This window comes from Anolis carolinensis, chromosome 1 (assembly GCF_035594765.1).
Source record: "Anolis carolinensis isolate JA03-04 chromosome 1, rAnoCar3.1.pri, whole genome shotgun sequence".
In the NCBI taxonomy this organism is placed as follows: domain Eukaryota; kingdom Metazoa; phylum Chordata; class Lepidosauria; order Squamata; family Dactyloidae; genus Anolis; species Anolis carolinensis.
In genome coordinates, this window is record NC_085841.1 from 265,063,666 (window position 1) to 265,080,323 (window position 16,658).

Below are 16,658 nucleotides of genomic sequence, written 5' to 3' on the forward strand. Positions count from 1 at the left end.
AACTTGTGGTGTATGCCTGCTGTCTAACTTACATCTCTGTTTCTTAGAGCAATGTAACTCAAGATGGTTTGCTTCCTGCCTGCATATAATGGTTACTTCCCTCCTTTTCCCAAATGCATTATTATCCTTTGTTTGAGACCGATATCTGCATCATGATGCTTCTTAAAGGAGGGGAGGAGTGTCTTAAAGAGCTGGGTATGTTTAGCCTGCAGAAGAGAAGGTTGATAGTATAGGGGTGTCATAGGGAAGAGAGAGCAGTCTTGTTTTCTGCTGCCCTTGGAAACTAGTACTCAGAGCAATGGGTTCAAATTTCAGGAGAGGAGATTCCATCTCAATATTAGGAAGAACTTTCTGACTGTGAGAGCTGTTCAGCGGTGGAACTCTCTGCTTCAGAGTGTGGTGGAGGCTCCTTCTTTGGAAGCTTTTAAACAGAGGCTGGATGGCCATCTGTCAGGGGTACTTTATGCTTTTCCTGTGTGGCAGGGGGTTGGACTAGATGGCCCATGTGGTCTCTTCCAACTCTATTGTTCTATTATTCTCTCTGCCTCAATGTGCCTTACACAGTGACATGAGAGTCAGCATTAGGGTCATGTCTATCAAAGTTAGATAACTTTACTTTGCCTATCTGCCTTTTTATCTAAGATATACTACTGTCAACAATAAAAGCAAGGCTTTACCTTTTAAATCCTTACCAGATCATCCTGTGTATTTTCTCTCCTGTTTCCTACCATAAGCTCATATATAGTCCTTGCTATGCTGGACTTTATTCTGCTATAGATACCAAATATCCCTATATCCTGGACCACAGAAACCAGTATAATCTTATATCACTTTTGAGACTAATTGAGGGGGAAAGGTTGGCAGCATAACTTTTCTTAGACTAGGTCTACTTCATCAGGTTTAAACTTGGTTACAGAAGCTTATGCTACTGACTTCTTTCTCTTGGTTAGTTTTAAATGTGCTACAGAGTTCCTTTCCACAGTGGTCCAGATTAACATGGTTATGTCTTTGAATATGACCAGTAGTTTGTCTAACAAGGGATGTGCCCAGCCACATCTCCCAGGAGTTCTGCCCTCTCATTTCCCATGAAAGAAAAAAAGATTAGTATGCTAGGCCAAAAGAATCCACCTAGTGTTTACATTTACTGTATAAAAAAGCGGAAATTCCTCCATTCCAATCTGATGGACAGATGATTACATTTGCTTGCATCAGGGTGAGCATCTATCAGAGAACACTGGAGATGATGTCTTAGAATTTGGCTGTTTTGTTTTACCTAAGCTAGTAGCTGTCAGCAAATTGCACCATTGCAATTTATTGCTTTCCAGTAATATGGGCCCCCTGTTGACAATATAATTTAGGAATAGTATGTGACAAAGTCTACATTATTGAACCACATTCTTTCAGGCCGATATTTTGTGTAACTATAATCCAGTAGGTTTTCCCAGAGTTGTGAATCATGACTTAGGGTGTGATTGATAGTCTCCACTTTACTATTCTTAGGTACAAATCTTATTATTCTATTGATTGGTGCACAAGGAAAACATTATTTACTTTTGCACTTTGGAGAGAGGGAGAGAAAAATGGGAGGGGTTTATTTCCCACCACCTTCTCCAAGCTTAGACAATTTTAACAACCATAAACTAGTCTTCATGAACAAGCACATACTTTTCAGAGGCTACAGCCATTTTGTGAGACAACATTTTTATGCAGCAAGACAGGTAATGTATCAATATCTTAACTAGCTAAATGTTCTTAAAATTTTAAAAAAGCTCTGGACTTACAAACATAAAAATCTGTATTATTCTTAACATAATGGGGATTTCTTATATAATCCCCATTGTGTTATAGGCATAGAGGTGATAAAATATTTCTGCTGTGTCAAGCGGGCCCCTAAAACAGTATTTGGAAAGAAGACTTGAAGTGAGATTCTTCACATTTTTATAACAGACATATACTATATCTCAATATTTATGGAATACAGTTGTCACCTTAGTTATAGTGGAAGACTAATTCACTAGAGGTGATAAACAGAATGGATTTCTCAGTGGAAATGTGAATATTAAAGCTGGAACAGTTGTTATTTATTCTAAAAAAGGAAGTCATCTTAAATATGTAACAGCCCATGCCTTAAATTAGTAAGTGTCCTTCATCTTTTGAATATAGCACAGCAAGAATCATAAAGGGGGAAAACAGGGAGGGCCTTTTCTGCTATGACATTCTTTCATTCTCTATTAAAGATTCAACTGATCCCCACCCCCCACCCCCCACCCACAATAAAACAGGTAGTTTTTAGCATAACTGGGAAAATCCACTGCTCTCGCCAGATTTTTCAGGCTCACTTGTGCCATTAAAACAGCATTTAGTTGTTGTTGTTGTGTTCCTTCAAATCATTTCTGACCTATGGCAAAGCAACCCTAAGGCATACCTATCGTGGTGTTTTGGTTTTGCTTTGTGATTTTTTTTTTTTTTTTGCAATATTCGTTCACAGGGGGGATTTGCCTTTGCCTTTCTCTAAGGCTGAGAATGTGTAACATACTACATGAAGCCGCTGGGAGAGATCATCTGGAATTTTGGGGTCCAGTGTCATCTGTACGCAGATGATGTCCAGCTCTGTCACTCCTTCCCACCTGTCACTAAGGAAGTTGTTCAGGTCCTGAACCGGTGTCTGGCCACTGTGTCGGACTGGATGAGGGCCAACAAATTGAAATTGAATCCAGACGAGACAGAGGTCCTCCTGGTGAGTCACAAGACCAAACAGGATATAGGGTTACAACCTGTGTTGGACGGGGTTGCACTCCCTCTGAAGACACAGGTTTGCAGTCTGGGAGTTCTCCTGAACTCATCACTCAGCCTGGAACCCCAGGTTTCAGCGGTGACCAGGGGAGCATTCACACAACTAAGACTTGTGCGCCAGCTGGCCACGGTGGTCCACGTTCTGGTTACACCCCACCTGGATTACTGCAACGCACTCTACGTGGGGCTGCCTTTGAAGATGGCCTGGAAGCTTCAATTAGTACAATGGGCGGCAGCCAGATTAATAACTGGGGTGGCATACAGGGAGTGCACTACTCCCTTGTTAAGCCAGCTCCACTGGCTGCCGATATGCTACCGATCCTAATTCAAAGTGCTGGTCGTGGCCTACAAAGCCCTAAACGATTCTGGTCCAACTTACCTGTCCAAAAGTATCTCCTCCTATGAGCCTACGAGAACTTTAAGATTATCTGGGGATGCCCTGCTCTCGATCCCACCCACCTCACAAGTGCGGCTGGTGGGGATTAGAGACAGGGCCTTCTCTGTGGTGGCTCCTCAGCTGTGGAACTCCCTCCCTAGTGACATCCGGCAGGTTCCATTCCTTCTGGGGTTCAGAAAGAAACTGAAGACCTGGCTATGCACGCAAACTTTTGAAGAACAAGTTTTTGTTGGCTTCGACTCGGTCTGGACTAAGGTTTTTGTACAAGGTCAGGTGGATGAATGGCATAAGCACTTTGCACTGTTTTAAACTTTGTATATTGTATATTATAATGTTATTTAACTGTTTTAACTGTTTTAATGTTTTGTTTTAATGTATTATGGTGTATTGGCATTAACTGCCAGTTTTGTAAGCCGCCCTGAGTCCCCTCAGTTGAGAAAGGCGGGGTAGAAATTATGGAAATAAATAAATAAATAAATAAAGGTCACCCAATGGGCTGAGCAGAAATCTGAAGCGTGTTACCCAGACTCTAGTCCAATGCTCAAACCACACCACACTGGCCTTTTGAGTTGTTTGAGTTTACTTCTGAGTTGACTGAGTTTTACTGTATTTTAATTCCTGTTTCAGATGTGGTTCTCAACCTGTGGGTCCCCAGATGTTTTGGCCTTCAACTCCCAGAAATCCTAACAGTTGGTAAACTGGCTGGGATTTCTGGGAGTTGTAGGCCAAAACACCTGGGGACCCACAGGTTGAGAACCACTGTGTTAAGTGAATGTCACTTTCTCCACTCTTGATTAGTTGGGAAATGTGACTTTAAAATGTCATGAATAAATTTAACAGGTAGACTTTGTCTCTATTTGCAGCATTCAGATATCCTGAGGCGGCTGATAATCTGTGGCTGCAGGGGTAGCAAATCCACTCTGGATTTTATTGTCATTCTTCCTGTAGCTTCTCTGAGTTGGATAGGTGCTCTGACATTGCCATACTCACAACTAGAAGTAGCTGAAGAAGCAGCAGCAATGAAATCCAGAATGGGCTTGGCTATCCCAGCAATTACAAAGCCCAACCAAAAAGATTATTTTTGTCCTGGAGTTATTTGTAGCACTGATTCAGAAAATTGCTTTGGATACTGTATCAACTCTAGTTTCATAGATATGGCTGGTTATCATGGTTTTCTATGGTTGTGCAGAAGGCAACTGCTAGGTGGTATATATTCTGTATCTCAATGACTAGAGCTAATAGGGGAAAACTGGTGCCATTTTTGGAATTAGCAGGTAAAATATCCCCAGAAACAGGGCTAACATTTGAGGCACCAACATGTGTGTTGGCCAGTGTTATTATGGTCTTCCTTTCCCCAAACAAAGAAATGTAGGTCTTAAAGATGGAAGATGCCATTCCACACTCTGAACCACTTTAAGAATATATTATAAGTCAACCATCTCCACCTCTCTACTCTTACTCCTAGAAGATTATTTAATTACATCTGCTGAAAAAGAATATGAAGAAGCAGTGGGATAAAAATAGCCATACAGAAATGCAAATTTTGGTTGCTTGTTAATTTCTAAGTTCCTTCATAGGGAATAGGGAAAGTTTAAAAATTAATACTCCTCCCCAAATGCAAATACACTTGCCCAGCCCCTAACCAAGTAGAAGAGCATCATCTGTTTACCTGTACACCTGCTAAAGCCCCACCTCTCTGGGAACTTGTGAAACAATCTGGGAATCAAGCCAAAATCCACACTCCTGCTATATAAGAGCCATCCAAAGACAGGTGCCTCCTCACAAGCCTGTCGTTCGGTACATGCTGCCGAATTCCAGCCAGGATGGGGACAGGCAGGGGGGCAAGGATACCACTATGGATACCCATTCTAGTGATCGCCTTAACACACAGCAAAGGTAGGAATCTATTAACAGAACTTCATTTTCTGAGTACAGCTTATGCCTGGCTTCCCCAAGGTCCAATGACTGCAGTGGCTTTCTTTGCTTTGCCTCATTAACTTTTATCAGGACTGAAAATCCACTCTGGATTTGTATCTCAGTGTGTTCATTTTTATTGCCATAGTGCCTAAGAGTTGTTTGATATAGTTTTTAGATAGATAGTGAACATTTAAAAAATCTAAAATTAATTCCACCATTTTCAAGCATCTCTCTCTCTTTTGGGGAATTCATATAAATTAGATTTAGGAAAATATGAGCATTGAAGGTTACAACCTGATGGATTTATTAGGCAAACAAAAGCAAAGCACTGTGTAGATTTCTTGTGAAACCATCAGATTGAAAGCAGTAAAAAAAATCTCATGCTTATTTCAGTGAACAGGGATTCTTAGGTTCAGCTGAATTTGTATTCTTTGGTCAAAAGCATACTAGCACAAAAATAACAAACTTATGTCAACATGGTTTCTGTTGGCCTTCAAAGTATGTGAATAAAAGGGATTCATCCCTTGGGATGTATGGAGCTTAACTGTCGTGGAAAAAAGAGCCAATACTTTGAGTTAAAGACAATCCCTAAAGTTGGGCAACTGCAGTGATCTCAAATGCAAAAATGTTCCTTTTTGTTCACTAAGCTCCCATATAGGGATAGATTTCAAGACAATTCTGAACACCAAATTTACAAAATGGGACAAATGTACTTGATGACACCTAAAGAAGTGGATGGCATTAAAAATTCAAGAACTAAATACAGCCAAACCCATGGCTAATTATTTTTTCAGCATCACAGGCATATATATGTTGTTCTTTGGTAAATACTTTCTCTCTCCCCACTTTTGCTCAGAATAATTGCAAATACCTAAACTATGTGGTTTATAATCTGCTTCATCTGTAAATATCATGGAGAGCATTTTCACAGCAGAGCAATTTATGTAGTTTACATGCAAGCCAGTACACTTCTATCATTCATACCAAACCTTCTGTAAGATACCATCTCTTGCATATTTGTACAAGAGAGGTAGCATAAAATTCAACACAGCTATTTCATAATGATTTATAAATGCTTTACATTAAATATAAATATACAAAAAAGTCATAAAGTCCTCTAATGGTACTAACTTGGCTTCTATTTTAATATGTCACTGCTTAAACATAACATAAAGAAAATATTTTATCTGACAAACAGATATGCAAGTAGTTTTTTCTTCTTTTGATTTATTGGCATTTTTGCCAGGACTTTGTAAAATTGTAACAATGCAATCCAGATCCTGTTAAAACTGCTATCCACTGGTTTGATAGCTCTGCGAAAACGTCAGTTCAAGATGCAACAGCAATGAAAAACCCAACACTATCATAAGGTTTATCAAGGGACAGATTAGACGTAAAATGAGCCTGGCTTTATAACAATATCTATAATACAGTAATATCACAAATACTATTGAGTTCCCACCTCCCTCCATCGCAAAACCTGGAAAAAAAGGAACAAAATCACCAGCAGGTTGGGGCATTTTTCCAAGAAAAGTCTAAAGTGGCTGAAACTTTTCAGTGCTAGGATCTACTAAATGATGAATGACAGAAATAAAGAATCCAGTGGTGTCAGTAAGACTTTGTTGTGTGTTTTGAAGTCAACTCCAACTTATGGTGTTTTTATATTCTATTGGCCGGGGGGGGGGGGGGGTAGCAAGGTTGTTTTGAAAAACGTATTTGCCATTCCTTTTCTTTAAGGTGGAGAGAATCTGATTAGCTCAAAGCCATTCAGTAGGTTTCTATGATTGAGTAGAAAATTAAACCCTTGACTCCAGAATCTTTCTCCAACACTCAGACTATTATATCACACTGACTCTACACCTTTAAGAGTATCTAATCTATTAGAGCTTCAGTTTCATGAACTATATCCCACACTATCTGATATATGAAATGGATTGTAGTCCATGAGACCTCAAGCTATGATAGATTTGGCAGTCTTTAAAGAATCCTAGGACTCTGTTGTTTTCAGTACAACAGGCTAAATGTTGAGGGATATTTTCTCCCTCTCTCAAAGTTACCCTGTAAATTCACTGGTAGGACACAGAAGGCACACAAAAGAAAAATTCCACTTTGCACAACATGTAAATATGAAATGTATTATGAAATGGAGCAAGATGGCCCTGCTCCAGTGGAATTAAAAGTACCAAAAAGGAAAAAAATAGCAGTATCTGAATGTAGACCTGTGCGTCTGGCATTCACACCCAGATCACAAACCACTGCACATACCATTCATATATTTTCCAGATATATGGAATATGTCTACTGAATCAAGAATACCAGGGAGAACATGGAAGTACTCTTATCCTTTCTGCAAAATTGCATATTCACTGTATGTCCAATAATGCCACAATTCAGGTGGCCTTTTAAAACAGAGAAATCAATGTAGTCCTGTTGGCACAAGATCAAATTAGACTGGTGTTTGCTATCTATTAAATAAACTTTCCTGGATGCTGATGCCTCTGCCCTTTTCTTGCTTTTAGAAAATAAGTGAAAAATAAGGGGTAGTTTTTAGTAGATTTTGGAAGAAAGGGATGGATACATCTTAGGGGATTGCGTCATGCTTTGAAGTTTGTAATTTAAACTGATATTTTGTTACTTTCATTAGCTGCTTTGGGTTCTGTTTAGTCAAGTAAGTTGGAATGATAACACATTTTTATTAACTCACAAATAAAGGTCTGGTGGGTGTTGGTAGCTGAAAAAATAGTTTCAGGTTAATTTCTTAACAAGTTCAATAATGATTTTTTCACAGTAAAAGGCCAAGCTGAATACCCAAACCAGTATGAAGATCAACAAACCCAGTATGAAGACCAGCAGTATAGTCAACAGCAAGAATATTATGATGACCTTTCATTTGTGCAGCCGACACATGACCGTAGGTGTTTCTTCTCCGTATTATTTGGGATGGGACAGGTGGTGATGGGGAAGGGTAGGACTGGACTGGAGTAAGTTGCTTTTGGTTCATCTGGGAAGAAAGCCCACTGTTCAGGTTGATCTTTTTCTCTGTCTCTGAAGTAGACAGGAGCAGGAGGGCATGACTGTAATTTCTTTCATGCTGAGGTGGGCTTATTATAGAGAATACAGTACAAACACTCAGAATATAAATCTTCATTAATTACATTCTAAACTAGAGAAAGCGACAAGTAGTTTTAGCAATTTTCTTCTCATTGTGAGAAAGTTTCCAAGAATTGTAGTTTTGTAACACTGTTCACAATTTGGTATTTATTTTGTACAGAACTCAGACACTATATTTTTGCATAGAAAACAGCATTTTCTGTGTATGATAGCAACATTTTCTGCATAGATTCTGTCAAAAAAAGGCTTTGTGTGAATGCATTCTGAACTACAGAGAGTCTCTTTGACAGACTTTCCTGACACTTGAAAAACAGATTTTCATAACATTTTGATCATCTTTGAAAATTTATTCATCCTTCCATGCCAATGGTGTGGTGAATCCATTCTGGGCTTGCATCCAAACTCTAAGAGATGAACCCTATCCCTCAAATAGGTTAAGCACCTAGATGATACTTTTGAAGTTTGGACTAGAGCCCAGTGCAGATCCATTGACCCAGTGAAGTTGCCAGCCACCACACCATTACAGAAACCATCCTGCAGTGGTTTGGCATTGAAAGAGGTGGAAATTGTAGAATCAAGGAGACAGAATTATCATCATCATCATCATCATTTATATCTCTCCTTTTTCCCCATGGGGACTCAAGGGGGCTTGAAGAGACCTTAAAGATCTTCTTATCCAATTATTCACTAATACAGGAAAGCAACTCGTAGCTGACTATGCTCTTAAATATTTCTGACAAAGGACAATGTGTCATCCTCTGAGGCTATCTGTTCCACTTCCAAATAAATATAACACTAGAAAGTTTTCCCTAATACTTACTCAGAATCACTTTTTTGCTGCTGCTGTTTCTTTTTCTTCTTTTACAATTGAAAGCCATTTCCATCATCTATGTGACAATGTAATACCACGGGGCTTTGAAATATATCAAGCATGATTTGAGAAGCAACAGTGGAGAGAAGGGGGGGAAACCTCCAGGTATTCCAGATACAATTAACATAGGAATGGAGAACAAAGTAAAAACTTATTTTAACAACAACTTTTGTCAATCTCAATCTCCCATGGTCCATGGGTAATGTCAATTCCAAAGCTAGACTTGGAAAAGGGTCATGGCAGAATTTCTCTTTCTGCATTCAGTGCTTGCTGGATATATTTGCAACTCCACCCCTCTTTTCCTTTTGCTTTTCATCCCAGTTTCATGATCAGCTGCTATGCATCTAAACTGTCCTAAATATGCTAACTTTTGATTTAATTTACTTCATGAACTAGCTGATATAAATCCAAAATCTGTACTGTTCTGTTTTATAATGAAATTTGAGCCTCAAGGTTGCTCAAGGAAACATATTGGGTGTTAAGTATTAGCTTCTCAGGTGGTGAATAGCAGATTAAATTCTGTTTACATTGGGATTATATTGAATTTGGTCAGTTAAGAGCTGTGCAAACACCCATGCACTGTGCAGGTATCTAATCTAGAACTGTATTTGCATGTTACAGATGTACAAATATGCTCAATGTGAGTATGGGTGTACAAGTGATACACCCATGATAGTGAATAATATCATACACTCTCGCTTTTATGCAGCTTCCGTCCCACCCAAAGGGCTGGGGAAAATTTGGTATAAGCATACAGTAATTTTATCATTCTGAAATGTTATATTGTGCCCTTGACTAATTAGATAAAGCAATTTTCTTTGCTTCCAGGCACTATTCCTGTCATTACTACAGTGTATGGTATACTTCAAACTGGATTCCCTTAGCTAAAGTAACAGTAACAGAGTTGCTAGACATGAAAGCGAAAATCCAAAATTAAAAATATTCTAGAAGGAACAGAGCATGATCCAAAGCCAGTAAAACAAAACATATTTAGGTCCCACTGAATTATCTGAAAAATAATTAAATATATGCCACACTATGTCTTCATTCCTGAACTTCCATCAGAACTTCCATCAGCGTGACTGACCCATACACATTAAGGCACCTCATATATTAGCCATCTTTCTGGGTATATTTCACATTTTGATTCAAAGAATGACACCAGTTTTCGGCTACCCACTTTTGAGATACAAACATATGACAACTATCAGTAGACATCTGCTTGCCCATCAGAAATCATGATAGCCATATTTAAGGAGATAGGGTGGATGTGGTCTATCCAATACGGTTTTCTGGATCAGTGTCCCAAATAACCCCAGGAACCGGAAGGGGCTCAGCTGGTAGATCAGCTAAAGCAGGTAGAAAGCACTCCCAACCATCGCATCTACCTGAGCTGGCATGTGGAGGGTCAGATCCAGGAGCACTCCCAAGATGTGGCCAAGCTGTGGAAGTATAATCCCATACATAAGATACACACAAGATTCTAAGATGCACCACACTTTTAGAGATGTTTATATAGGACAAAGAAGGGTGTTTTAGTACTGAAAAACGACAATAAGTCCAGAACTCTTTAACTGCACTTTTAGCTGTGAGATATTCTCTAAAGCATAAGAATAAACATAAAGCTATTTTGTCAAAACCTTAATGACTTAATGTACTGTTCCAGTTTCATTTAGAATAAGACCCAAATGTAGTGAATAGATTTAATTTCTTTCACACTGCAAGGGTCTGTGCAAGGCTTTTACAAATTAGGTAAAGGGAAAGAAATTATGTGTGGCTGGATGTAGATGGTAGAGATTGGATTACATGATATACAGTCAGTATCATGTTTGGAGTTTTGATGATTTCAAATTAAATTATTATTCATGTGCATTTTTACACAACTGGCATTGTATCCCTGAAGGAAGTAATAATGGATCGTTAACATTTTCCCAGTTAATGAACACTTCATTAAAGTTTTTAAAAAATGTTGAAATTATTTGTGTATGCATTTGGAAATAAATGGCACATATTCCCCAAAGGTTAACTGATGATTGTGCTGTTTATATTCTTAAAAGAGTTAAATTCCTTCTTTGTAATCTGTGCTCTCAGAATTACATCACTTGTCATCTGGAATGGGGCTGGTAATTTTCACTGAAGAATCATAAGGTCCAGAGTGGCAAAAGTGAGAAGAGACAGATAACAACATTTAGCAGTAAAGAGGTTTTAATATTAATAACTTTATAATAATAACTTTATTCTTATATCCAACCTCCATCTCTCTGAAGGGACTCAGGGCGACTTACATGGGGGCCAAGCCCAATCTAAACAAAGTTACAAATAACACAATTAAAAACATATAACAGTAAAATATATTAAAACAGTAAAACCAATGAAATATAAAACATCAAACAACCAGTAGCCAAGAATGGGCGAGTGCAGATTTGAAGCTAATAGGGCGGGACAAGGGCTTGTGCAAATGTAAAACTGTAGGGGCAGGGCTGGGAATAAAGTTCTGGAGATCCAACCATAATATTAGGGCTAGGTAGACGTGATTAATAGCTAATCCATTATTCAAAGGCACATTGGAACATCCAAATCTTCAAGTCTTTCTGGAAGGTGGACAGGGTGGGTACTAGTCTAATCTTCCTAGGGAGAGAGTTCCACAGCCGGGGAGCCACCACCGAGAAGACCCTCTCTCTTGTCCCCACCAACCATGCTTATGATGGAGGTGGGAGCGAGAAAAGGGCCTCCCTGGCCGATCTTAGTGCTCACACCAGTTCATAGAAAGAGATACAGTCGTGAAGATAAGCAGGACCCAAACCATTTAATATTAGTTTTCTCAACCTTTATTTTCAGATTGCAGCAATATTTGTAACAAGTATAATTATATTTGTTTCCTTTATATCACCTTAGAACCTCAAAGCCAAGTGACCATCATCCCACCAGTGAAAACAACACTAGCTGTCAAAGGTAAGTTTGCCAAAGATTAGATTACTCTGTCAACCAAACCCTTTTCACAATGATGAATTGGTTTTATTTCAATTCATTGCAATCAGTTTTCAGCTGCTGAACTCCAGAAAATAAGAATAGAGACTGAAAAGGTAATTGGTTTAGCATATTAATTAAAGATGAAAACAGGAGAAATGGACTCTACAGAGGAATTATAGGCATAAGTCTGAGGTGAACTGAGGGAATATTATAATATAATAATGTAGAAGACAATTTTAGTGATGCATGGTTGCTTCCAAGCAATTGTGCAGCAAATCCCCTACAATTTTTAACCCAAAGTTTGAAAAATCTATCCAAGGTGCTGAAACTATTTTGGAGATAGAATCAATTGAAATTATGACATTGATAAGTCAATGAATCAGCATAGAACCTTTACAGATTATTTTTGAACCCACAGCTATAAATCCTCCTCATAATGGGAGATTGTGCAGCACATGGGGCAACTTCCACTACAAGACCTATGATGGAAATATCTACAACTTCCCTGGACTCTGCAATTATGTTTTTACATCGCACTGCAAATCCTCTTATGAAGACTTCAACATCCAAATACGGCGTAAGGTGGTTGATAAAGTTCCCACCATTGAGCACATATTCATGAAGCTTGATGGAACAGGCATTGAACTGACCCCAAACACTATTACTGTCAATGGAGAACAGTAAGTTTAGCCATTTTTGAAACAATCTTATCTTTTTATTATTTCTCTGCAGGAAGTTTTTCCCTGAAAAATTGAAATTTAGATCTTTATTAATGATAATTTTATATTTGTCATTTGTGCCTTCTGATCAATTTTGCTTTATTGCCAGTGTTCAGCCACCTTACAGTTATTCAGGAATCCTGATAGAGGAAATCTCAGGTTATAAGACCGTGACATCCAAGTTGGGTGTTTTTTTAACCTGGAACCAACAGGATGCCCTTTTGGTAAGAATCAAATCAAGATATTGCAAATTATGGTTAAAAGAAATAGTTCAGAATTTCAGCCTTAATTTATATCTATTGTAGCTTGTTGTGTTAATAACATCCAATACACTATGGTTTACATTAACTATGGCCTGTATAAATAACAAATAGTTTTTGATTAATGGTTTGTTGAAACACATCAACAGTAATCCGAGTTTTGCTAACATATTGAACTGTGATTTCCTGGATTTAAAAGTATAAACCTTTGAACTCCATCTTGAGGGTGCACCATATAAGGTACAGGGAATGAGGACTGGCTGAAGATCTACTTTGGCTTGTTCTTGTTATGGTAGCTTGGCATGACATTCTGACACAACCATTACATTTGACCATTGTGTCCCCAATATCTGAAGAGAGTTTCAAAATCAGATATAAAATGAAAATAACTTCTACCATCAGTCATTAAAAATCAAACCAGTTGGGTAGTTGTCAATTTGATTGCAAATATTTGATCCATCTCCATAGATAACTGGTTAATGAATGTCATGCAAATTTTGACATCACTTGTAGCCTTCAATCATAATATTCAGTGAATTAGATATTCACTATTACTTCTCACTGGCTTTAGGTGGAACTGGATGAAAAATATATGAATCAAACTTGCGGTCTTTGCGGGGACTTCAATGGAATCACAACATACAATGAATTTATTTCCAATGGTAAGTAAAGAAAAAATACAAGCAGTTCTCTTTTTATTGCTTTTAAACATGGGATACTGTCTGTTTGTTAAAAGACAATATTTATTTTGGCAAACATGCTCGTAAAAGACTTGATTTGACAGCTGTACAGTGTGTTAAAATGATTAATACATGTCTGTTTGAATGATCTCTTATAAATACTATTAGCCTATAGCATCTTTGTTTTGCCTAGAGTTTTTTGTCTACACTTTGCTTGTTTTCTTGTAACTAATCATGTAAAAATGATAATGCAGTTTTCAAAAGTGGACTTCTATCTGAAATGTGGTAAACACTTCCCCAAGTGTATACCACATTCATTCTTTCCTTCATTCCTTCAAAGTGTTCTGCCCAGTTACCAATATTCTCTGGGTACCTGACAAAAGGTAAAAGAATACAGTAACAAGCACAATAAAAGAGTCACAAAATATATTAAAACAGTCCTAAAATCTAAATGCCTGTCTTTATCTGGCACCAAAAACATCACAGTCTGAGCATCTCATAAGTTCCTTTGAAGAGAGCACTCTATTTATAGGGTGACATGAATAGAAAGAAATCTGGGACTGTAATTTGTTCCAAATGAGAGAAGCAGTGGATCTGTAATAGCAAAGCAGCAAGCAGCCTGCTCCAGACAGTTCCATCTTTCAGCCTGTATCAAGGTTGATCATCTCTACTTGATGAGGATCATTATGGAGACGAGGAAACATGGCATGACAGTCCTTCATCAGGACCAGGTTCACTTCAAGGGAACTTCAAGAAGGCCTAGCCAAAGGTTTTACTTTCTAGTTTTTGTTCACAGTGTATTGGTCGCGTATAACATTATACATTTTCTGCAGGCATAATATTGAATCCTGTGCAATTTGGAAACCTGCAAAAGTTGGATGGGCCCACAGAACAATGCCAGGATCCCCTCCCTTCAGCTCCAAGCAACTGCAGTAGTGAATTTGTAAGCAACTTTCTTTTTGCTCCTCTATGAAAGGAAAAATTAAAATAATGAACTCCTAGGAATAAAATCTAATTTATCAAGACTCTCAACTACATTTGTAATTCAATACTTGCCAGTGTTTTATATAACACATCTTATATTGGTTTCCTGTTTCCAGAATTCTGTCTGTGAAACCATATTGACTGGTGAAGCATTCTTGGGCTGCAATGCATTAGTGGCCATGGAAGATTATGCTGATGCTTGCGTACATGACTTGTGCAACTGTGAGAAGTCTGAAACTGATGCCTGTATGTGTGACACTTTTGCTGAATACTCTAGACAATGTGCTCATGCTGGCGGCCAGCCCCTTGAATGGAGAAGTGAAGGCCTGTGTGGTGAGTATGTCTGCAAAGGATTTTTCATTTTTCTGGGAAACTTCTTCAAATCTAGAGAATCCTCTTCAGAGAGTTCCAACCACTAACTAGGAAAAGTCCATCAATCCCTGTCTTATTTGTTCACTGTCGAGTTCCATTTTCATTCAGATATTTCTCCTAATACTCTACCAACATGTACCTGGCTGTAAAATCAACTGGATATAATCCTGCCCTCTTGGTATTAAGGCTGGAGATCCTTTTTTTGTGCAATCCCCCTTCAAGCATGTAAAGACTACAGACCTCATCTTAGTCTTCTCTTTTCCAAATTAAGCATACCCAGTTTCTTCAGTTTTTCCTCACAGAACTTGTTTTCCATACTTCATATCATGACAAACTAAAGACAGCTAGAAGATGAAACACCAATCTTTATATTTCTGTTTAGACCAGTTGCACACTAACACATACACAAAACACACATCAGTATATGGAGGCTATGTATAATAATTTGTTTCTATTTTCAGCCAAGAGCTGCCCTTTCAATATGGAGCACAAAGAATGTGGATCTCCTTGTTCTGACACCTGTACCAATCCTGAAAGATCCCAAGTCTGTGAAGATCACTGTAGGGATGGCTGCTTTTGTCCCGCAGGTAAGTCAACATTAAGGTCCCTCCTTTTCCCATTTTCTTCCTTCATTCTTCCCTATTATTATCAAAGTTTCCTGGCCCTCAAGGAAAAAAAAACAGCAATTAACTTTTAAAAATAAAAACATTCTTAGGAAGAGTTAAAAATAGAGATGGCAAGACGTTGTACAATGAGTTTACTGGTTGCCTTATTGCACATCTTTAAATGTACGGATCATTTATTATATCAGTGAGAGTAGCCAATAGGGTTCTGTCCTATACAATAATGTCAAGAGAAATGAAAATTCAGCTAAATGAATCTGGCATAATAATTTATATGGTCTTCAAGGAAAAAATAAAATAAGAAAAAAAAATCTTGATTCTTCTTACTTCCATTTTCCATTCCATTTTAGTACCAGTATCTCTGCCTGTGTTGTTCTGTGTTACTAAGAAATAAAAAATACTTGAATGGCATCATTTTCTCTGCACTTCATAAAATTAATGGATTCTGTGACAGCAATTTAATATTGGATGTAACTTCTTTCAGGTACTGTGTATGATGACATTAACAACTCTGGTTGCATCCCTCTTGAGGACTGTCATTGTACTTACAATGGGGATACCTATGCTCCTGGGGCTTCCTTTGCATCTCAGTGCAGTTCATGGTAAGATAATGGGATCATTCAGATTGAATTGTTAGGATTCTGTTTTTCTTTTAATACAGAATTTGATAGTATCAATAGCTGATCATTATTGGGTGTAATTGCTAAAACCACAGATGCCATGTCATGAACATAAATAATAATTGTTCTACTTTTTTAGTCTGTACATGACAAAATGATGCTTGTCCTGAGAAATTAATCTAAGTAGATGTCATAGTGCCACAAATGAACTGTGCAACTCTCTTCTTCGTAAGCTTATGAATCATGTCATTTATATTGCCATTAAAGGCTATGACAAGAATACCATTAATGTCAACTATCATATAGAAATCTAGTGCTAAATAGTTTTGCATACTAATGAT

General features: G+C 38.0%; 1 protein-coding gene across 2 annotated transcripts in view; it reads left to right on the top strand.

Annotated features, from left to right (window-relative positions):
* Window positions 1-4,964: 4,964 nt before the first annotated feature.
* Window positions 4,965-16,658, top strand: part of LOC100563122 (mucin-5AC) — a 79,058-nt gene continuing 67,364 nt past the window's right edge. For both annotated transcript variants that reach the window (XM_062967607.1, XM_062967608.1), the window contains exons 1-10: window positions 4,965-5,086; window positions 7,896-8,018; window positions 11,985-12,041; window positions 12,478-12,739; window positions 12,888-13,002; window positions 13,610-13,700; window positions 14,552-14,661; window positions 14,819-15,035; window positions 15,536-15,661; window positions 16,182-16,299. In XM_062967607.1, the coding sequence (XP_062823677.1) occupies window positions 5,014-5,086; window positions 7,896-8,018; window positions 11,985-12,041; window positions 12,478-12,739; window positions 12,888-13,002; window positions 13,610-13,700; window positions 14,552-14,661; window positions 14,819-15,035; window positions 15,536-15,661; window positions 16,182-16,299 (1,292 nt within the window). In that variant the 5' untranslated portion in view covers window positions 4,965-5,013. The remainder of the gene's footprint in view (window positions 5,087-7,895; window positions 8,019-11,984; window positions 12,042-12,477; window positions 12,740-12,887; window positions 13,003-13,609; window positions 13,701-14,551; window positions 14,662-14,818; window positions 15,036-15,535; window positions 15,662-16,181; window positions 16,300-16,658) is intronic.